We start from the raw sequence: 23,885 nt of genomic DNA on the forward strand, positions 1-23,885 counted from the left end.
ATTCTAAAATGGCTTAGAGAAGTTAGAGGAGCATATTTTAGTGTTTAGTGTTGACAACGATTACCCAGCAGTCATAATAAAATTCCCATCCTGTGCAGATGCTGGGGGCATATGAAGGTTCGGTTTGTATCAGTTTGTCTGATTTCTCTGTATCGTTCGTGACTCAACTTGAATTGGTATATTGAGACGTTTTAACTATAATTTTAAAACAGGTAGGTAGACACATTATCAATAACGTTTTGACAATTAGCTAATATGTAGTAAATTAATAAAAAATTATTACCATCAAAATCAGAACTATTCTGTTACCTTCTTTTCATTTATTCCAAAAAGCCAAGCTTTGTATACTCAAGAAGAATTGGTCTAATATTAAAAGCATTAGTTAGGAAATATTGCTATGAATGGACTGCTGTAGACAAAAATCTAGACTCCTTTATATAATGCAAGAATGCTTTCCGACGTGATAATAAAACCACTCTAGCCGTTCATCCATTAGACCTTAGCACAGAAGCCGCAGCACCGACCGAATAATTTGTATTATTTTGACATTGTAGAAATGTCCTTGTAAGGTGCTTATATTTCTAATGAAAATCTAACATTTCTGAAGGGGGGCACTGGAGAGGGCAGAAGGAGGGGCACCCACTCTCTTCTCCATCACGATGAAACACATGAGAGAATAAGACAGGACTCATTTAGACGTCTGGCTGGAATCAGAACGTCCTCTTACATTGAACCATCCCAAGTTCCTTCATTTCTACCCTCTTTACGGCCAACGTCTGTGTGGAGCTTACACATACATCATGCCGAATTTTGCAGGAATTTGGAAAATGAAAAGCAGTGAGAATTTTGACGAACTTCTAAAAGCTCTTGGTAAGATCGGCAATTGTTTATACAAATTACCTGCATTAATGCCAAAATGTTACATTATATAGGATTTTTATATATTTGGACAGCAATTCTACATAAATCTACGTTTATTGTATTTAATACAGAAAAGTATCATATTACCAACTAATTTATCAAAATTATTTTTTTCATTCTTTATGCAACTATAAGTTTAAATAATAAAGCACCAACTTAAGAATATCTGTCAATACTGAATACATTTCATGATTAATATTATTTTGTTATTATGTAATATTTTTTGGGTCTTTCTTATTTATATATATAGGCAGGAGTAGCAGAAATAAAACTGAAGGTAAATCTAATGAGATGGCTATGAAATTAATTACTTTGCAGAAAAAATAAGCAAATTGAGCTCTACCACATGTGTCTATGTAATGGAGAAATTTGATTGAAAAAAAACAAGTTGATTCCATGAAATTTAACAATAGGAAAATATCCACAGGTAGATTACATAATCAATAGACAAAACCAAGAACAAAATCACTATATGAACTGGATGGACAATGGTTTTAACAATACATGATTATATGCTTTTACGATGGGATTGTTGTGAATCTGGCAGAATTATAAAAAGTAGATCTGCTGCAATTTATCAAATGATTTGAGAATTGAGTCTTTCTAATTTGTTTTATTTTTTTATTAAATGGGCAGGTTATTTTGTAATACTATATTTGAAAAGAATGAAGGCATAAAACAATGGCTGAGAAATGCAGTGCATTGACAATACTGATACATGCACAAACCATTACATGAGTTGTGACTGAAATGACCATACAAATATAAAAACATAAAAATGATCTGCTATAAAATATAAAAAATATATAAATATGATAGTCTGAATATTTTTAAACAATATATCCAGAGGTTTCACCATTCGGGAGCACATGATTCTGGTGACAGACTGGAAGACCTACTTAAGACTGACGTAGGTGTTGCTCAAGAGAATTAAGCTGGTGCCTCTGACTAAGCTCTTGTCAGACTGAGTGTATTTCATGCCCTGTCACTCTAGCAATAACTTCAGCTAGAGATTTGTAAGATTTCATGGATTTTCAACATAAAAACAATATTACTTTGGTAACTCCTGTATATTCATAGTCCCCTTCTTTTGAGAGGCAGTCATTACATTTGAACCAGACCAGATTAAGAAATACATTAGATCTATATAAAGAAAAATTACAATGCAGTAATGTATAAACTAAAATTTATTATTTGTATCTTTGTGCAAGTAATTTGAATTGTACAGTACAGCAAGTTGTGTCAGTATACATTTTTCTACACAATGACATTTCTTGATTTGCAATAAAAATAATAATAATTCCTGATGGCTCACAGATCATATAAGTACCGATATGCAAGAAATGAATTAAGACTAGAAAAAAAAATTAACCACATTTCCATCACGGTTACTGTCAGTAATATGTTTTTATACTTCAAAATTATTTTGGCAACACATACATAATGATAATCTTAATTATAGTCTTTTCTGGTTACATCATAAACAATCATTATTATGCATATGAGGCCTTTGACTAAGCTTTTTACCATATCCAGCAGCCAATGTTTTTTTGTTACTGCAGAGGTTAAGAAACCCCCATCCTAAACTCCACCATGAAACATAAGTTGTGCTAAGTTTGGCCAAGAATTCCATCAGCATCCTAATATGCTTCACAGCTACTGTTACTGGGTAATATCTAACAAACTACTAGTAAGAAAAGTAAATCCAAAATTACATTTGTTCTAGATGGTTCTAAAAAGGCAAACAATACTGAGGTTTTGATTGTTGTACATTGTAATCACTTATGGCAACTAAAAGCTGATCAATTTTAAAACAATATGTATATTTTTTATACATTTTCTTACAAAATAAAATTTACAACAGTTAACATTGTAAGGAATGGAAAATCTATGTGAAAAGTTTATGTTTTCTAAGTTGAGTGAGTGAGAATAGTTTAATACTTACTTGTGCAATTGCTGTTATATAGGTGTGAACGCAATGCTCAGGAAGGTAGCAGTGGCTGCAGCTTCAAAGCCTCATGTAGAAATCCGTCAGAACGGGGACCGGTTTTATATTAAAACATCCACCACAGTCAGAACAACAGAGATCCAATTTACAGTTGGAGAAGAATATGATGAGGAGACTGTGGATGGCAGAAAATGCAAGGTAGATTCTCCTTGTCTCAAATACTGTACACGTACCAGGTTGTTAAGTCCAATATAAAATCTATATTAACAGAAAATGTAAATGTTGAACAGTAAAACAGACTGGTGATCTCCATGCTCGAAGGGGGATCCAAATACATGGACTTGAAAAATGATATTTTAGAAATGGTTGGGAACAAAACTCTTCCTCTTCCTTGATAAAAGGCAAGAACTGTGTTCATTCAGATTTCCCATGATGTGCAATCGTGAGCACTTTCAACCTCTTTTTCTTCTTCCCCCGACGTCTTACTGAGGGAAATGGCTAAAGACAGTAGCATCATCTAATTCCCAAAACCTGCCAAGTCTCCCAGGCCAGTATTGCATTTTGAATTTTTTTGCCTCTACTTTAGATTTTTGTACAGTTGTTGATGTACAGATAGCAAATGCTGTTAACAAATGTAAATTAGTAAAATCCAGCTTCAAACCGCAAATGACTAAACTATTTTTTTGATAACATGTTTGCAATTTGGGGAATTAAGCTGTAAGTATGAGTGGATTTATAGGCCTTGTTAACATGGGAAGTTGACTGCTCAAGTGGTTGGGGACAGCTCAAGCACTGAGGACATAAGTGTGACCACTGCCAAAGCACCAAGTACAGTTTTAAAAGTTTTAACTGTTGAATGTTAAATCACTTGCTGTCTGTTGTAGAGTTTAGTAATAAAATTAGGGAAGCCTGCAATTACTCATTAAAATCAGAAAGATGTAATTTACTTCTGGGTGTATGTAGAAGTAGAGTACTTGGATTACTACGTTAAAAAGGTTTTCTCACAAACAAATAGTCTATAGTAATGTCATCAGATTGCTGTGCCATTCATTGACTGTAGACTGTAGTGACACTCACAGCAATGTTTCATTCAAGTGAATTTAATGTGGCTAATAAAAGATGCAGCCATGTGACACGCCACTAAAATCACACGTTGACTGTGGCCTAGTTGTGGACATGTAGAAGACTGGTAATGATACCCACTATAAACTTTGATAGTAAGCATATTTCTATTTTTGCTCCCACGGATTACCCTCTGCAAGCAAAATGTGGCAGGGGTTCATTTCCTTCTCCCTATTAATATACGCATACTTTGTGTACATGCTTATTGCAAGATAGAGAGAAATATCTGTCTGAATGGGCTCAGATAACAGCTATCTCAAATGTATAGTCAGTAGAAATGAGGAAATATGACATTTGATTACTTAATTTGCCCAAAGTTGACTCCCTCTCCAGTTGTCTGCTGGCTTGCTTCCTCCCTTTAGTTGCAGGCTTCGCTTTGGTCTTCAGCCTTCTTTCACACTCAGACGACCACTAGACCTCATGCAACATTATGACATTACTTGAGACATAGTCAGCACCAGAGGCTCTGAAGAAGAGGAGCGAGGTGAGTATAATATTTTAATATTTTTTAGTACCATCTCGGACCCTAAAAATAATCAAATCTCAAAAAATTCAGCTTCTGGAGAATCCATTTATTGATTTATTTTTTATTTATTTTTCTATTATTATTATTGTTATTAATTAATTCTTTTATTATTTATTTTTAAAGTAATATTGATTCCATAGTGCTGTACATGAGAAGGGGTTACATACAAATTTCAAATAAATTACAATGAACAAACTAACAATGACAGACTGGAACAGAGTGCAGAGGGCTTTGCCCTTGCAGGTTTCAAGTCTACCAGATGATGGGGAAGGAGACAATAGTTTGGAGGTTTGCGGCAGCTTCGATGATGATGAGGTGGCGACATGGTCATTGCAGGCTGTAAAGCTTTCTTGAAGAAATGGATTTTCAAGTTCCATCTGAAAGTTCCAAAAGTGGTGGATTATTGAACGTGTTGGGGCTCAGAATTAGAGGACGAGTGTAAGAAGCCTTGGAGGCAATTGGGTGAAGAAGTATGGATGAAAGAACGAGGTATGACCAGAAATTATGTGTGGGAAGATATCGGGAGAGTAGTTTGGAGATATATGGAGAAGTCAGATTGAAAGTCCTTTGAAGGTCAATGTTAGTAGTTTTAACTCAATATGTTGGAGAATTGGAAGCTAATGAAGGGATTTGAAGATAAGCAGAGGAGTAGCAAGAAGAGAAGTGGATTAGTCAGGCAGCAGAGTTAAAGGGAACCTGTCACCCCCAAAATCGAAGGTGAGTTAAGCCCACCAGCATCAGGGGCTTATCTACAGCATTCTGGAATGCTGTAGATAAGCCCCGATGTATCCTAAAAGATGAGAAAAAGAGGTTAGATTATACCTACATGGGTGGGCGGTCCTATCCGATGGGCGTTGCGGTCCGGTCTGAGGCCTCCTATCTTTTTATGATGACGTCCTCTTCTTGTCTTCACGCTGCGGCTCCGGCGTACTTTGTCTGCCCTGTCGAGGGCAGAGCAAAGTACTGCAGTGCACAGGTGACGGGAAAGGTCAGAGAGGCCTGGCGCCTGCACACTGCAGCACTTTGCCCTGCCCTCAACAGGGCAAAGTACGCCTGCACCGTATAATCTAACCTCTTTTTCTCATCTTTTAGTGTAATAATTATAGGGAGGGGATAACTCAGGAGACTCTTTGCGTGGAACAAGACAACTACAGGACACAGTTTTATAAGTGGTAAAGTCTATATTATCACTCGGTGATTCAAACAGGTGCAGAGAGAAACTCAAGTCCACAACACGGTGCAAATAATAAACGCAGCTTAGCAGTCTATAGGAAACTTCAGAGCAAAATGCAATCAAGCAGAAAGTCTATGAAGCACAGTTATTCTTGTGGATACTTGACACGAATAAATCCTTGTCTTAGTCCAGACACAGATAGATATGCTTATAGGCAGTTCAAATCATATCTTAGCTCAACCAGGGAGGCCTGGTTTAATAGTCTCAGGTTAATGCAAAGCAGCAGCAGCTTACATGTCCAGCAAATGCAGGTGGAAGTAAACACGAGCAGCAGATGAAGGAGGATTACTGGAAATTTGTGTCTGCAGCAGGAACTCAGAGCAGAGTAGCAGGATCACCACACAGGTTCACAGGAGCAGGTGTATAGCCAGGGAGTAATCAGAGATCAGGAGCTGTATGCAAGGCAGAATACTCTAGCACAGAATGAAGGCTGGGGTGGAGATGTATAGCAGGAAGACACAGTGCACATGAGACCAAAGACGCCATCTTGGAAAAGGGCAGTAATGCACAAAAGGTAAAAAATGTTCAGAGTCCTGACATTTAGGATGCTGTAGATAAGACCCTGATGCTGGTGGGCTTAGCTCACCTTCGATTTTGGGGGTGACAGGTTCCCTTTAAGGATGGGCTGGAGAGGTGTAAGACTGCTAGCAGGAATGCCACAGAGAAGGATATTGCAGTAGTCGAGATGGGAGATAATGATGGTGTCACGCACACAGGTGGTGCATGTGGTTCATGGACCCACTGGGTTACAGAGCCGGGCTTACCTAGTAGGGGTGTAGCCAAGCAGCTACCTGGTTTTCACTGGAGCTCCTGATGGTGGATGGGAGTCAGGCTTGAACTGCAGGAGGCAGCCATGTACCACTCCTAAGCAGTTGCCGGTACTGCAGCTGACATTGCCACGCCGACGCAGAATGGTCTCAAAGTGACTGGCAGGAAAGGGTTCATACTCTGTTCAGACTACACAGGTTCTCGATCCTCAGGTAGAAAAGATACTTGTACGGAGTCACAGACAGGGATTCAGATACTGGAACAGGCTCTGACAGTATGGACTCTGGAACACTAACCAGGACTGACACAGGTGCAGGATCTAGTACTGATGGAACAGTTTCTGGGATCAGGTACCGCCAGTGTCACTTCAGGTACCGATGATGCAGCTGCGGGATTCTGGTACAGCCGATGTGGCTTCAGGCTACTGGGACCGCATGGTGTGGTTTCAGGTTCAGGCACTGGCCACACAATGACCAGCGGATCAGGCTCACATTCAACTACAAGTGATACTAGGACTGGGGACCTGGCAGCATACAGTTGCATACACTATACAAAGGAACTACAGGGGTTGCTCAGGCACATCCCTACTGGGGAGGTTGTCTTTTATATAGGATGCCTCACAGGTATTGGCTGGGGGTTATTTCAAAATGTGTGTGCTGCCCCTTAAAGAATAGGGGAGCGGGCTAACTAGGCACGCCGCCAGGAAGACTGTGTGGCGTGCACAGACTAGGAAGCAGGATATGAGGAGCTCCCCACATGGCTGGGGCTGTAAATATGGTGACATCCCTGCATGAAGGAGGAAGAGGCATCATGCAGGGGTGCCAGTAATAGTATTACTGTTCCCACCCCCCTTATACACCCTCTTTTACAAGCCTGCAGAGAAAGTGTAGCCATACTCTTCTTCATGGACTCCCACAACTTCTCATCAAGGGAATGTTCTCTCCATTCCACTATAAGAAAGGTTACCTCTTTCACCTTTTTCATGATTAGGATGCTTCTCACCATCAACACTTTCTCCAAGCACACCGAAGCGGGCATAGTAACAGGACCCTTGAATTGCAAAATCTATCTCTGCCCGACGAGACCAGCTATCACCCTGGAAGATTTTATTATTATTATTACTATTTATCTATATAGCACCATTGATTCCATGGCGCTGTACATGAGAAGGGGTTACAACAAAATACAAATATCACTTACTGTAAACACACTAACAATGACAGACTGGTACAGAGGGAAGAGGACCCTGCCCTTCCGTTCTTACATTCTACAGGATTATGGGGAAGGAGACAGTAGGTCAGGGGGTTGCAGATGCCTTGATGTTCTCATCATCCGACCACCTGAAAACTGAAGATACCTTCTCTGGGTCAATCTTTAAACGAGTATCCAAAAAGATACATCCTTGAGGCGGGGAGATTCCTGGGAACACGATATTGGAACAGTCGAACTGTGTAGAGATATTGACTCAGCTTCCCTTCTTTCAGAGATGTCTGCACACAACGAGTCGGCAAGTAGCAGATCTGGCAGAGAAGATGGTGACAGTGGCGGCCGAACCGGATGCACAGGGACAAGACACATCTAATGACTCAACTGTTCCCAACGAAGCACTTCACCAGACCTCCATACTAGAACGTAGTCACGGAAGACATAAGAGAAGTGAATGAAATAAACCAGACAGCACCTGGAAGGCAAACTTCTCCATATGCAAGTCTTCTATCTGGAGGCAAACTTCTCCGTATGCAAGTCTTCTATCTGGAGCTTTACTTGCTCAGAAATGACCTTACTATTTTTGGATAGGGCTTTTCCATCGCCAAACAACACCTTCACTGGATTCTGGAGATGTCGGATAGGAATCTAATACCGATTCTCCACGGCTTGCAGCAAGACATTTCCCACCGTCTCCACATGATACAGATACAGTCAGAGCCTTATGTGAAGAGGGAATACTCTCGCCAAGGGTAGCCTCTCCTACCCAAGGCTTGGGAGTTTTTCAGATTTCTGATTACCAAGACAGATGGGATGTTCCACACAATCGCAGCAATAGCACAAATACATGTCATGACTGAGTACCAGCTGCTGCTCAGCCAGTCCAACAGGGTCAATGTGCATGAATTCAGAACAGACAGCAGCTTCAAAAAGCTGGGGTACAGGTGGTCTCTGGAAGGACGGAGCCAGATGTTTCCAGACACATATCACCTCTCCGGTGTGCTCTTCGAGGCTGGGAAGGGAATATGTAGCACAAGATTCAAGAATCAGCTCACCAAAGACATTTCAAGGTCACAGGATCCCCTCTCTCCCACAGTGAGGTTGAGCCACGCTGAGGCATCTCCTGCTAAGTAGAACATAAGCAATCCCACTTTAACCTGATCATAGGGAAACTGTTGGCCTAGTAATTCATAGTGCTGCATGCAATGCTCTAGGAATCCCCGTCACTACCGATACTCATCATAATGGGGCGGATCAAACACGACAGGTTAAACTTCAGTAGCGTAAATTTAAGGCTGACATCGGCGCTTCCAACTATTCAACATTTATAGATAGAACAATTTTTTTTCCAGCTGCTCTCATTGGCAAAACAACTGCAGATATAACTCCGAGTGCAAAGTGCCATGGGGATCTTCTGGATCTATGGCCTAAACAAATTGTCACGCAGGTGGTGAATGTGGATCATGGACCCACTGTGCCACGAGGCTGGGCTTACCTAGGAGGAGCGTTGCTAAGTTTTCACTGGAGCTCCAGTTGGTGGAGTCAGGTCTGACCTGCAGGTAGCCACCAGGTACCACTCTTAGGCAGTCTCCGATACTGCAGCTGCTGACCCCAGTGATTTTTGGGCAGAAAGGATACTGACACGGTGTCACAGACTGGGCTGGATTTGGATACAGGAAGAGGCTCACGCAGTATGGACTCTAGAACACTAACCAGGACTGATCAAGGTACAGGGTCTAGTACTGATTGAACAATTCATGGATCAGGTACCACCCATGTGGCTTCAGAGTTTAGGTACTGCCGATGCGGCTTCAGGCTACAGGGACTGCCAGGTGCAGTTTCAGGTTCAGGCCATGGCCACACAAGGTTGACGTTAAAATACAAGGAATACTAAGATGGGGGACCTGGCAAGATACAGTTGCACACACACTAAACAAGGAACTACAGGGGTTGCTCAGGCATCTCCATACTGGAGAGGGTGCCTTTTATACAAGATGCCATTAACTGGAGGCTATTTCAAAGTGTGTGCACTGCCTTTTTAAGAATAGGGGAGCGGGCTAACTAGGTGCACCACCAGGAAACCCGTATGGCGTGCACAGACTAGGAAGCTAGAAATTTGGAGCTACCTACATGGCTGGGACTCTAAATATGGCAATGTCCCTGCATGAAGGGGGAAGAGGGATGATGCAGGTGTGCCGGCAATAGTGTTACACTACCCACCCCTCCTTATGCACCCTCTGCAAGGACTCTCTTCAAAGAAAGTGGAGCCATACTCTTCTTCATGGACTCCAACAACTTCTCATCAGGGGCATGTTCTCTTCAGCCCACCAGAAAAAAGGTTACCTCTTTCACCTTTTTCATGATTAGGATGCTTCTCACCATCAACACTTCCTCCAAGCAGACCAAAGTGGGCGTTCAGTGTCCAGGTACTGCAGCTTCATGTTACAGAGACTGCCAAGTGCAGTTTCAAGTTCAGGCCATGGCACACAAGGACCAGGGGTTCAGGTTCAGACCCTGTGCACACAAGGTTGACGTTAAAATACAAGAAATACTAGGACGGGGGACCTGGCAAGACAAAGTTGCACACACACTAAACAAGGAACTACAGAGGTTGCTCAGGCATTTCTATGCTGGGGAGGGTGCCTTTTATACAAGGTGCCTCCCAGCCATTTTGAAAATGTGGGTGCCTCCCCTATAAGAGCAGGAGAGCAGCCTCGCACCACTGGTAGGCCTATGCGAAGTGCCCAGACCAGGAAGCAGGAGACAGGGAGCTCACTGCGTGGCCAGGGCAGTATGTCGACCTCACTGCATGAAGGGAAAAGGCGGATGGATCATACAGGGGTGCTGGCAATAGTGTTAATGAGGGCATGCACTCACATTTTAGAAGATCTAGGGTTCAGGAAAGGACAGATTCTGGAGATATTTTTAAGTTGGAGGTGGCAGAAGGTGGTAAGAGCTGGTAATCTCTAATAGAAAGCATAAAAACTGCAGCATTATAAGAAGGACTTTATTTTCAATTTTAACAGAGCTGCATATTTGGACCCAGGAGAGTGCTAAACCATATGCACAATGCAGATGGTCTGCTTGTCCTAGTACCACATTAATTTACAATAAATGTATAAAACAATATCATTAACCCATTATCTACTAATGTCATTTTTTTGGGACGCCTAATCTTTAGCTTCTAGCAACTAAGATTTTATAATTTTTATAATTAGGTCCAATTTTTTGTGTTGTGTTTGTAAAATGAATGTTTACAAAATAGGAAATCATGTCATTGTCATTTTTAATTGAATATTGGGATGCCCTTTTCTGAAAAATCCGTACTTGAAAAATTTTTTCAAATTATGTTTCTGATTCATTAGGACCCAAATCATTAAAAATCTGTCAATAAAAAAAAAAAAAAAAAAAAATTAAATTGCTAATTTGGCAAGTAATGGGTTAACTGTGAAACCTGATTTTTTATTATTTTGGGGCTCAAGCTACTTTGCAAAAATAGTATGCAGGGTGCTATATAAACGTCTTACATTCCTTCGGTTCATTTTGCTGGCATATAGAATATGAAAATCAGACATCAGTAAACGTCTGGCTACAAATAAGCATTAAGTTTCTATATTAAGGTCTACTGAAGGACTATATACAGTATGTGTTACATGAATGAAATGTATTCTTCTGCAGTACTACCAGTGCAATTCCCCATTTCCAGACAGCCTCTTAAGCAAAATTATAAATATTTTTTACCATAAAATGAACATAGAAATGCCAAAACAATCTAATTTTATAGTGTGAGATATTTATTAGGCCTATTTCTATATAACTTCTTGAACATAGCTCTTTAATAATTTACCTCCTTTGTTAAGGAAATGCTTCATTTTAATTATCTACTGTGGTCCCATAAAAATAACCATAAAATAATGTATTATCCACTTAAAATAAGACAGCAAGTAGTATAAGTGTGAGCACATTAATATAACATACAGAGAGGTAGAGTGTGAGCGAATTAGCCAGATATGATGCAGCTGTCAATAGAAGTACATTAGTATAACGGATGATACACATAATGGGCTGCCATTAGGTGTATATATCTTTGGCTGTCACATTGAATGTGAATTGGCTACATGACTACATCCCAGACATTACACAGTCCACACAGTGTATATTAGATCTGATACAGCAAGGCATGACTGCTGATTTATATGACTGCTTCCCATCTGCCTCCTTGTGCCTTCCAGGCGAGAAGATGGGGTGAATTTATTGGATCCCCAAGCCTGCAGGAAGAGCTCAGCAGTCAGCACTAATGATGCAATAGAGCAAGGTATTGATCAAGGCTCCTTAGTAATGAAATACGTTCAGCTAAGCTGTAGCTTAAATTGAAGTTAATATGGATAATTCTTCGTTACGTTACTTATTAAAACTGTGTAGCTGTGACTTCACAATGTACTGTATCAGAAGAAGAAAAACCAAATAAATCCACAAAGAAAATAATTGAAATAACTTAAACTAAAAAAAAATATTTAACACAATTAGCTAATGATGAATAATAGTGAAGAAGTTCAATTGCAAACAGCAAAACTAGGAGCAGAACTAATGAATTATAGAACAACTAGATGGTGGCCCGATTCTAACGCATCGGGTATTCTAGAATATGTATGTATGTACGTTGCTGTTAGCACAGCCACGTAGTATATAACACAGTCAGCCACGTAGTATAAAGCAGCCACATAGTATAAAGCACAGCCCAAGTAACACAGACATCCATGTAGTATATAGCACAGCCATGTAGCACATAGCAGCCATGTAGTGTTAGGAGTCGAGTTCCTGCCGCTGCACAGGGGGAATCTCGAACCATGTCTGCTGCGGTCTCCCATTCTGCATCAGCCGCAGTGGAGCCTGCTCAGCGGAGACGTCGTTCCCAGCATCTCACTGAATCTGATACTGAGCAAAGGGTTACTGCTGCCTCTCCAGGCTCTGCTATTGTACCCTGCACTGGTCTGCGGCGAGCAGGCTTTTCTGGGACTAAGGGTACCGTCACACAGTGCCATTTTCATCGCTACGACGGCACGATTCGTGACGTTGCAGCGTCGTATAAGTATCGCTCCAGCGTCGTATACTGCGGTCACACGTTGCAATACACAGCGCTGGAGCAATAATTTCATGACGTATTTGCGATGTAGAAGCCGTTGGTTACTGTGCGCACATCGTATACAACCTGTGTCACACAATGCAATCATGCCGCCACAGCGGGACACTAGACGACGAAAGAAAGTTTCAAACGATCTGCTACGACGTACGATTCTCAGCGGGGATCCGGATCGCAGTAGCGTGTCAGACACAGCGATATCGTAAATGCATCGCTGGAACGTCACGAATCGTGCCGTTGTAGCGATCAAAATTGCACTGTGTGACGGTACCCTAAGTCCTGCTTTGCACACACTGAGCATGCCCAGGGTAAGATCTCTCAATGGAGATCAAGGGTCACATGCTCAGGTACTGCAGCAACTTCCATTGGTCCTCCAGGAAGGTCATGTACCTGATCAAGTTCTGTGGCAGTCTTCCATTGGTCCTTCTGGGAAGGTCCTGAAGTTGCTGCAGCTATAAAAGGTTCTCATGACCGCACGGCCATGCGCTAGTATCAATTTATATATGAGCTCAGCGCCAGTGTGGTCGTGTTTGTATGCAGTCAGGGACCCGGCTAAAATAAGCCCCTAGAATGCTGGCATCTCCGGCGAGGAGTTTCATGTGTGTGTATTCAGGGACCTGGCTGAAATAAGCCCCTAGAATGCTGGCACCTCTGGCGAGGAGTTTCATGTGAGTGGATTCAGGGCTGGCGTATAGCCATAGAATTCCGGCTCCACCGGAGAGGAGCTGCGTGTTTGCATTTGACTGCATGACCACTACCTGCTCTACTAAGTAGCTGTGTTCCTCTGTGAGCTAAACAGGGCACAGCGTTCTCTTTGCTAACAGACTGTGAAGTAACAGAGTTTGTTTATTCTACTATTTTGTACCGCCATATCTAGCAGCAGGTTCTTTCCTGCACGGTGGATCCCGGGTTGCGAACGCACCTACTATTTCTAATAAATAAATATTCGGTGCATTCCGCCAACCCTAACAACGTAGTATATAACACAGCCCACATAGTATATACTGTAGCACAGCCCACGCAGTATATAACACAGGCAACGTAGTATATAAGACAGGCCACGTGGTATATAACAAAGCCCATGGAGTATATAACACTGCCAACGTAGTATATAGCAGCCAGGCAATATATAACAGCCCACGTAATAGATAGCACAGCATACATAGTATATAACACAGGCCACGTAGCATATAACACAGGCCACGTAGTATATAACACAGGCCACGTTGTATATAACACAGCCCACGCAGTATATAACACAGCCCACGCAGTATATAACACAGCCCACGCAGTATATAACACAGGCCACGCAGTATATAACACAGCCCACGCAGTATATAACACAGGCCACGTAGTATATAGCAGCCAGGCAGTATTTAACACAGCCCACGTAATATATAACAGCCCACGCAGTATATAACACAGCACACATAGTATATAACACAGCCCACGCAGTATATAACACAGGCCACGCAGTATATAACACAGGCCACGCAGTATATAACACAGGCCACGTAGTATATAGCACAGGCCACGTAGTATATAACACAGCCCACGCAGTATATAACACAGCCCACATAGTATATAACACAGCCCACGCAGTATATAACAGTCCACACAGTATATAACACAGCCCACGCAGTATATAACACAGCCCACGTAGTATATAACACAGCCCACAAAGTATATAGCAGCCAGGCAGTATTTAACACAGCCCATGTAATATATAACAGCCCACGCAGTATATAACACAGCACACATATTATATAACACTGCCCACGTAGTATATAGCAGCAAGGCAGTATATAACACAGCCCACATTTTATATAACAGTGTGGGCACCATATCCCTGTTAAAAAAAAAAAATAGTTCGATACTCACCCTCCGGCGTCCACCAAAGCTGTCCTGATGCGCGCGATGCTGCCGCCAGCTTCCGTCTCGCGAGATCGCTAAGTCATCTGGGTAATTTCGCAATGCATCACTGGGAACGGAAGCTGGCGGCAGCATCACGCGCATTGGTGGACGGCGGAAGATGAGAATAGCACAATTTTTTATTTATTATTTTTAACATTATATCCTTTTACTATTGATGCTGCATAGGCAGCATCAATAGTAAAAAGTTGGTCCGGGATGGGGCGACACACTGGCACTGACTGGAGGGGAGTAGGGAGGGGGCACTGACTTGAGGAGAGTAGGGAAGGGCAAATTCGCGGCCGGACTAAGCCTGTTGCTGATTGGTCGTGGCCGGTATTTCCGTTAGACAGACAAACAGACGGAAGTACCCCTTAGACGATTATATATACAGACAACATTTTTCTAATTTTGGTTATAGACATTACCACAATGAATTTTAAACAAAACAATTCAGATGCAGTTGAAGTTCAGACTTTCAGCTTTCATTTGAGGGTATCCACAATAAAATTGGATGAAGGGTTTAGGAGTTTCAGCTCCTTAACATGTGCGACCCTGTTTTTAAAGGGACCAAAAGTAATTGGACAATTGACTCCAAGGCTATTTCATGAACAGGTGTGCGCAATCTCTTCGTTATGTCATTCTCAATTAAGCAGATAAAAGGCCTGGAGTTGATTTGAGATGTGGTGCTTGCATTTGGAAGGTTTTGCTGTGAAGTAAACATGCGGTCAAAGGAGCTCTCCATGCAAGTGAAACAAGCCATCCTTAAGCTGCGAAAACAGAAAAAAACAAGCCGAGAAATTGCTACAATATTAGGACTGGCAAAATCTACAGTTTGGTACATCCTGAGAAAGAAAGAAAGCACTGGTGAACTCATCAATGCAAAAAGACCTGGGCGTCCACGGAAGACAACAGTGGTGGAGGATAGAAGAATAATCTCCATGGTGAAGAGAAACCCCTTCACAACAGCCAACCAAGTGAACAACACTCTCCAGGAGGTAGGCATATCAATATCCAAATCTACCATAAAGAGAAGACTGCATGAAAGTAAATACAGAGGGTTCACTGCACGGTGCAAGCCACTCATAAGAATCAAGAATAAAAAGGCTAGACTGGACTTTGCTATAAAACATCTAAAAAAGCCAGCACAGTTCTGGAAGAACATTCTTTGGACAGATGAAACCATGATCAACCTCTACCAGAATGATGGAAAGAGAAATGTATGGCGAAGGCGTGGTACAGCTCATGATCCAAAGCATACCACATCATCTGTAAAACACGGCGGAGGCAGTGTGATGGCTTGGGCATGCATGGCTGCCAGTGGCACTGGGTCACTAGTGTTTATTGATGATGTGACACAGGACAGAACAGCCGAATGAATTCTGAGGTATTCAGAGCCACACTGTGTGCTCAGATCCAGCCAAATGCAGCCAAACTGATTGGTCGTCGTTTCATCCTACAGATAGACAATGACCCAAAACATGAAGCCAAAGCAACCCAGGAGTTAATTAAATCAAAGAAGTGGAATATTCTTGAATGGCCAAGTCAGTCACCTGATCTCAACCAAATTGAGCATGCATTTCACTTGTTAAAGACTAAACTTCAGACAGAAAGGCCCACAAACAAACAGCAACTGAAAACCACCGCAGTGAAGGCCTGACAGAGCATCAAAAAGGAGGAAACACAGCGTCTGGTGATGTCCATGAGTTCAAGACTTCAGGCAGTCATTGCCAGCCAAGGGTTTTCAACCAAGTACTAAAAATGAACATTTTATCTAAAATTATTGAATCTGTCCAATTACTTTTGGTCCTTTTAAAAACAGGGTGGCACATGTTAAGGAGCTGAAACTCTTAAACCCTTCATCCGATTTTAATGTGGATACCCTCAAATGAAAGCTGAAAGTCTGAACTTCAACTGCATCTGAATTGTTTTGTTTAAAATTCATTGTGGTATTGTCTATAACCAAAACTAGAAAAATGTTGTCTCTGTCCAAATATATATGGACCTAACTGTATATATAGATTATAAAGACAGGGCGCAAATTCTTATTTGTATGGTGTCCTCATCTTCTGGGATTAAATAAAAAAAGTTCTGTAAATTCCAGTAAATTGAAATTTTAATCTAGACTACATTATTTTCTCTACTGAAAGCCCAAAAGGTATTTAAAAGATTCTACAGTACATTTCAAGTATTCTACAGGAGAAATTATGATATGCAACTTTTGCTTTAGACTTTTTGCCTCCTGGAGAAGTTCTTGCCTTACTGCTTCCTACTGCATTTTGCAATTGATGCAGGGATTGTAGTGAGAACTACAGTAAGTGCCTATATATGAGGGAGACGTACAGTGGGGGAAGTATTGATCCATCGGACAAACCAGAATTAATGCTTGGTGGCAAAACCCTTGTTGGCAAGCACAGCAGTCAGACGTTTTTTATAGTTGATGATGAGGTTTGAGCACATGTCAGGAGGAATTTTGGTCCACTCCTCTTTGCAGATCCTCTCTAAATCATTAAGATTTTGAGGCTGTTGCTTGGCAACTCGGAGCTTCAACTCCCTCCATTAGTTTTCTATAGGATTAAGGTCTGGAGTCTGGCTAGGCCAGGTGATTCACTCCAAACTACCATATTCAGGAAGGAAACATCCACCAATAGTTTGCTGCACGCATCATCTGCTCACCCCAAACACATGATCAACTCAGTCCCAATTGGACAGTTTCTTCGACTTCGAAGAATCTGTTCCAATGATGTAGACTTCGAAATAAAAGCCAGGGATTTATGTGAGAGATTTCATGAGCGTGGTTATGGGAGACGTAGTATCAAGCGAGCTTATAACAGAGCTAAGTATTCTACGAGACACTCTTTTCTTTATGCCCATGATACCCGTAATTCCTCCTCCAATAAGATACGGTTCATTACCAACTACCATGCTCAGTTCTCTCGCATGAAAGATTGTCTTCAAAAGGCATGGCCAATTTTACGTACGGACTCTATTCTTAGACAGATCCTTCCAGAAAAACCGAGTGTGACTGTCCGTCGTTCAAAAAATCTGAGGGATTTTTTAGTGAGAAGTCACTATCAGGGTGGCCAGAGACAGAGTTTCATTGACGGGGTGGGCCCGGGGTGTGGATGTGTCCCTTGTGGCCGATGTGTCGCCTGCCCCAATGTGGACCGCACGGGCACATTTACAAATTCTTCTAGATCTAAGACATATACCATCAGGAAACACATCACGTGTACTACAAGAAATGTAGTTTATTTTGCTATGTGCCCGTGTGGTCTAATTTACATTGGATTGACTACACGCCAATTGAAGGTTCGCGTGCGGGATCACGTATTAGGCATTGAGGCGGCCGTTGGCCACACGGACATATCCACCCTCCGCACCCTACCTCGCCATTTTAAATTATATCATGAATGTGACAGCTCTGGGCTTAGAGTGAGAGGGATTGACACTGTCGATCCAGGTATCCGCGGAGGTAAAATTAGCTCTAGGCTTGCTCAACAAGAATCCAGATGGATCTGGACGTTAGACACGGTCCACCCTAAAGGCCTCAACGAGAACATCAGTTTTGTACAATTTTTATAAATCCAACCGTTGGTATTAGCATATGCTTTGTTTTTATATTCTTACTTATTTTGTGTTTTTACTTTTCAGCCCGTTTTTAATATCCTCTCCATGTTGAAATCTCTGTACAAGCCATGACCTGGTATGGATGTTGACTTCTACATGGACCTTTTGGAAAATGCTGTGTGATCTTTCCATCTTAGGACCTTTGAGACGAACTACTTATAACCGCTATTGTTATAGTTATGTTCATTTGCGGCTGATATTCTATATGAGATATTATATGTCTATCTTGTTTATTCCCTACTGGCAATAGCAGGACTCTCTATATTGCCACCCAGTTATATTTTTACTGTGGAATGTATACTTATAATTATTATGTATATTTGTGGCTGTTGTTCTATATGAGATATTATATGTCTATCCTGTTTTTGCAATAGTAGGATCCTCTATATTGTTATCTAGTTCCACACTTGCTGCTGTATGTATATTTGTGTTTATTATGGGTCCGTCACTATTGCGACTCTCTGTATGCCAGCCTGATCCCAGTACGCGTGCGCTGCATGGTCCCGGGCCGCTCGCTGGCTTGCGGCGCCTTCCTGACGCCGCTGCCATCTGGCGTCCTGTTGCCATGGTTGCGCACGCGTCACAGGAAGTGACGGCGCAGTCGCATCATTTCCGTCCTGATCACACGGCGCCGCGGCGCCATGCCACAGTGAAAACAGCTGCATCATTTGCAGCGATCATCTCTAGATGCTTACGCTTGATTGGCTTTTCTATATGTCCATCACAGTATGGTTGCCGCGTCATCGTTTGTGACAACCTGGTCATTAGGTAACATACATTTTGATTGGAGCACTGGGCTTTTTAAACTGTGCACGTCCTCTTCCTGTCTCACCCCTTGAGAAAGGCTACAGCGCCGAAACGCGCGTCGGGGAGGACGCTCCTGGACATCTCCTGGTCACAAATACGGGTAATATGCCACCTTAGTGTGTCATGCCTTTTACCTATCTATTTTTTCTTGTGCTGGGTTGATATTAAGTCAGGCTAGGTGGCATTAGTGCAATAGATATACTGAATATCGTTATTTTCCCAGCCTTTCATATTATTACATGTCTTGCTGAGCGTCCATTTCTGGCATGTGCTAGTTGTTGTACCCCCTCCTTTTCCTGTTTTTCATCCTTACCTGTTTTCCTTAATAAAATATAATGTTGAATTAATTTAAATATTCTTGGAGCTTTTTTAGTCGTGTTGTTTTTGTGTTTTGCTATTGATCTCTTGCGACTGTTCTCAGTCTTATGTCCTCAGCTATAATCATCACAGTACTACTATGATTGTATTTATAGCTTAAAACATCTTGTGATGTTTTTCTTCATGAAGTGTGTTGACATTCCTACTGCATTTTGCAATTGATGCAGGGATTGTAGTGAGAACTACAGTAAGTGCCTATATATGAGGGAGACGTACAGTGGGGGAAGTATTGATCCATCGGACAAACCAGAATTAATGCTTGGTGGCAAAACCCTTGTTGGCAAGCACAGCAGTCAGACGTTTTTTATAGTTGATAATGAGGTTTGAGCACATGTCAGGAGGAATTTTGGTCCACTCCTCTTTGCAGATCCTCTCTAAATCATTAAGATTTTGAGGCTGTTGCTTGGCAACTCGGAGCTTCAACTCCCTCCATTAGTTTTCTATAGGATTAAGATCTGGAGTCTGGCTAGGCCACTCCATGACCTTAATTTCCCCTACTGTATGCATCTCACACCATAAAATAATGGCAGTCCTATAAGTGTGATCTCATCTATGGTGGGAGGCACAGACAATACTGTCACGCTGGTGGATGTGGACCCACTGCACCACGGGCCAAGCTTACCCGGGAGGGGCGTAACTAAGTGACTATCTGGTCCTTCACTAGAGCCTCTGATGGTGAGGTTAGGCTTGTACTTGCAGGTATCCACCAGATACCACTCCAGGGCAGTCTCCAGTACTAAAACAGCTAACCCCAGGGGTCAGGGGCGCAGATATGGACTGTCAGGCAGAAAAGGATCACTGGCAGCATGGATACTGGTGCCGGTTCAGACAGAACAGGTTCTATTACAGACAGAACGGGCTCAGGATCACAGGATAGGTATTGATACGGGATCACAGAATGGATTCCGGAATAGGGACTTAACAATGGACGAGTAGAGACACTCTAGGTACTGAAGTTGCTCAGACACCTCCCTACGGTCCCTAATACCTCCCAGCAATAGGCTGGGGACCGTTTCTGAGTGCGTGCACTGCCTCTTTAAGAAGTGAGGAGCACACATTACTGGGAAACCTGTGCGATGGTGCGGAAACCTGGAAACCGCGGTAGGAGCCGGAGATGTCGCCAAGTGGCTGTGGTGGTAAGCATGTCGGAGTCCCTGCCAGGGAGATGAAGGGATGCTAGAATTAGAGTACCACCATCCTTATGCCCCCTCCTCTCCAAACTTGAGAGGAATCTCTCCAAGGGCACCTACAATCTCTTTTGATACCAAATCCTTTCCTATCCACCAGGAAAAAAAGTTTTACCCCTCACCTTCTTCATGGCCAAGATGCTCTTCACGTTAAAGACATCCTCAGAGCAGACTAGTGCAAATGTGAACCAGGATCCTTGAAGAAGTGGCTCAAGATCAAGATGACTGACTTGAGGACAGATAAGTGGAAAGAATTAGACACAAGTAACAAGGATGGAAACTTCAACTTGTAGGACACGGAGTCGATTTGCTTGATGACCTCGAAGGAACCGATAAAGCGAGGACCTAACTTATAAGATGGAACCTCCCATTGACAGACAACATGATCAAAGGACTCTGGAGGCTTTGGGTGGCAATCTGGTACCGTTCTACCATGGCTTGCTGCATGAAGTTTCCAGCCGGAGCGGAATCTTGGTGGGCCATCTAAATGAACCAGGTAACTCCACATGACATGGATACAGCCAGAGTCAATGGTGGAGAGGAATTACTCTCGCCCAGGGTAGGCTCTCCTAAAGACAGTAGACTTGAGAGTTTCCAGACTTTTTGGGGCAAGAACGGATAAGATGTTCCGTAATATCACAGTAGAAGCATAACCCCTTGGCATGATAGTGTTCCTCCCATTGCTCAGTCATCTTAATACGGTCAACCTCAATAGGTTCAGGAGAGTCAGATGCCACAGAAGGCTGGGGAATGAGCGGTCTTAGGAAGGATGGACCAGACGACTCAGACTCCTCTCAGGTGTTGCCTCTCTATTTCATTCCTGGAACCTGAGATCGATCTGTATAGCCAGGTAAATTAGGTCATCAAGAGTAGCAGTTATGTCTCCACCTGACAGTTCGTCCTTAATCCCTCAGAATAAACTCTCTCAGAAGATGGTTACCAAGGGCCTCTCCCCCAAAGTGGGACATCAAAATGCCACTTTAGCCCGATCAGAGGGAAACTGATGGGCCAGAATTTCATACTGAAGTGTGCGCTGATAAAGAAGTCCATGGCACTCCTTGGGATTTCCTTCCAAACCTGTTTCTTCAGAGATTGCAGGTTCTTCCGGGAGCCAGAGCAGGAAATGCTGCCCAACGGCCATGGTGGTGGTTTTCAAGCTGGCATCCATGCAAGTGGAAGAAGGGGAACCGACATTTGGAATCCTTGGATCAGGCGCATAGCAAACTATTGGACTTGAAATGACAAAAGCAAGGGAAAGTGTTAATTTTTTTATACCTCACATCACTCTGTGAACAATTGGAAAGGAAGGTGATGTAAAGTATGATTTTCGTTCACCATTTGTGAAAAATAATTTTTGCTAACACGGATAATATGTAAAACTCAGACTTGAATGAACGAATCTCATCTGGAACAATTTTTTTCATGCAATCGATCCATTGAAAAGAATCAGTTATCTGAACAGCCTCATTGATGAACACTGGCTAAGTTCACACGAAAACTGACAGCCCTAAGAAACAATATGGACACTATCACAAGCCTTATGTGATTATCAACTAATGTATATGAAATGTCCTGGAGCTTCATTGTTACGTTACCTATCTAGTCAAAACGTGGTAAAAGAGTAATTCAAAACTCACCACACTGTCCTCTGTCCTCCTCCTGTGCTCACAAAGCAGAAAAATGCTTTTGGTTTAATCTACTACCCAACAGCTCTTCTGTCTTATCTGTCCACAATTCACCTCCTCATGGAACTACCACAGGAAATCGAAATGTCCACTTAGGAAGCAACACTGTTTGACAATCAATTTCATATGCTGTTGTGCAAATGGAATAGACAACAGATGGCAATAATTGGAAATTATCCAGACATCCCCTATAAAGGAGTGGTTCTGCAGGTGGGGGCCACAGACTACATCTCAGTACCAATGCTTTCTGGCTTATGTTTTGGTCACTTTTGAATGTTGGTTGTGCTTCCACACTTGTGGCAGCATGAGATAGACTCTACAGCCCACACAAGTGGCTCAGGTAGTGCAGCTTTTCCAGGATGACTCATCAATGCGAGCTGTGGCAAGAAGGTTTGCTGTGTCTGTCAGCATAGTGGCCAGAGGCTGGAGGCACTACCAGGAGACAGGCCAGTACACCAGGAGGCATGGAGGGGGCCAAAGGAGGGCAACAACCCAGCAGCAGGACCGCTACCTCAGCCTTTGTGCAAGGAGGAACAGGAGGAGCACTGCCAGAGCCCTGCAAAATGACCTCCAGCAGGCCACAAATGTGCATGTGTCTGCACAAATGGTTATAAGCCGACTCCATGAGGATGGTCTGAGTGCCCGACGTCTACAGATGGGGGTTGTGCTCACAGCCCAACACCGTGCAGGAAGCTTGGCATTTGCCACAGAACACCAGGATTGACAAATTCACCACTGGCGCCCTGTGCTCTTTACAGATGATAGCAGGTTCACACTGAGCACATGTGACAGTCTGGTGATGCCGTGGAGAGCGATCTGCTGCCTGCAACATCCCTCAGTATGACCGGTTTGGCAGTGGATCAGTAATGGAGTGGGGTGGCATGTCTCTGGAGAGCCGCACAGCCCTCCATGTGCTCGCCAGAAGTAGCCTGACTGCCATTAGGTATCGAGATGAGATCCTCAGACCCCTTGTGAGACCATATGCTGGTGCGGTTGGCCCTGGGTTCCTCCTAATGTAGGACAATGCCAGACTTCATGTGGCTGGAGTGTGTCAGCAGTTCCTGCAAGATGAAGGCATTGAAGCTATGGACTGGCCTGCCCATTCTCCAGACCTGAATCCGATTGAACACATCTGGGACATCATGTTTCGCACCATCCAGCAACATCACATTGCACCAGAGTGTCCAGGAGTTGGTGGATGCTTTAGTCCAGGTCTGGGAGGAGATCCCTCAGGAGGCCATCCGCTGCCTCATCAGGAGCATGCCCAGGCATTGTAGGGAGGTCATACAGGCACATGGAGGCCACACACACAATACTGAGCATCGTTTCCTTGTTTTAAAGCATTTCCACTGAAGTTGAATCAGCCTGTAATTTGATTTTCCACTTTGATTTTGAGTATCGTTCCAAATCCAGGCCTACATT

At 42.8% G+C, this 23,885-nt stretch overlaps 1 protein-coding gene across 1 annotated transcript in view; it reads left to right on the forward strand.

Moving 5' to 3' along the window:
* The first annotated feature begins 710 nt into the window (after positions 1 to 710).
* The window catches only part of CRABP1 (cellular retinoic acid binding protein 1), a 55,912-nt gene continuing 32,737 nt past the window's right edge, over positions 711 to 23,885 (forward strand). The window contains exons 1-2 of the mRNA XM_077264214.1: positions 711 to 870; positions 2,889 to 3,067. Of these exons, the coding sequence (XP_077120329.1) occupies positions 801 to 870; positions 2,889 to 3,067 (249 nt within the window). The 5' untranslated portion in view covers positions 711 to 800. The remainder of the gene's footprint in view (positions 871 to 2,888; positions 3,068 to 23,885) is intronic.

Source organism: Ranitomeya variabilis, chromosome 5, assembly GCF_051348905.1.
Source record: "Ranitomeya variabilis isolate aRanVar5 chromosome 5, aRanVar5.hap1, whole genome shotgun sequence".
In the NCBI taxonomy this organism is placed as follows: Eukaryota; Metazoa; Chordata; class Amphibia; order Anura; family Dendrobatidae; genus Ranitomeya; species Ranitomeya variabilis.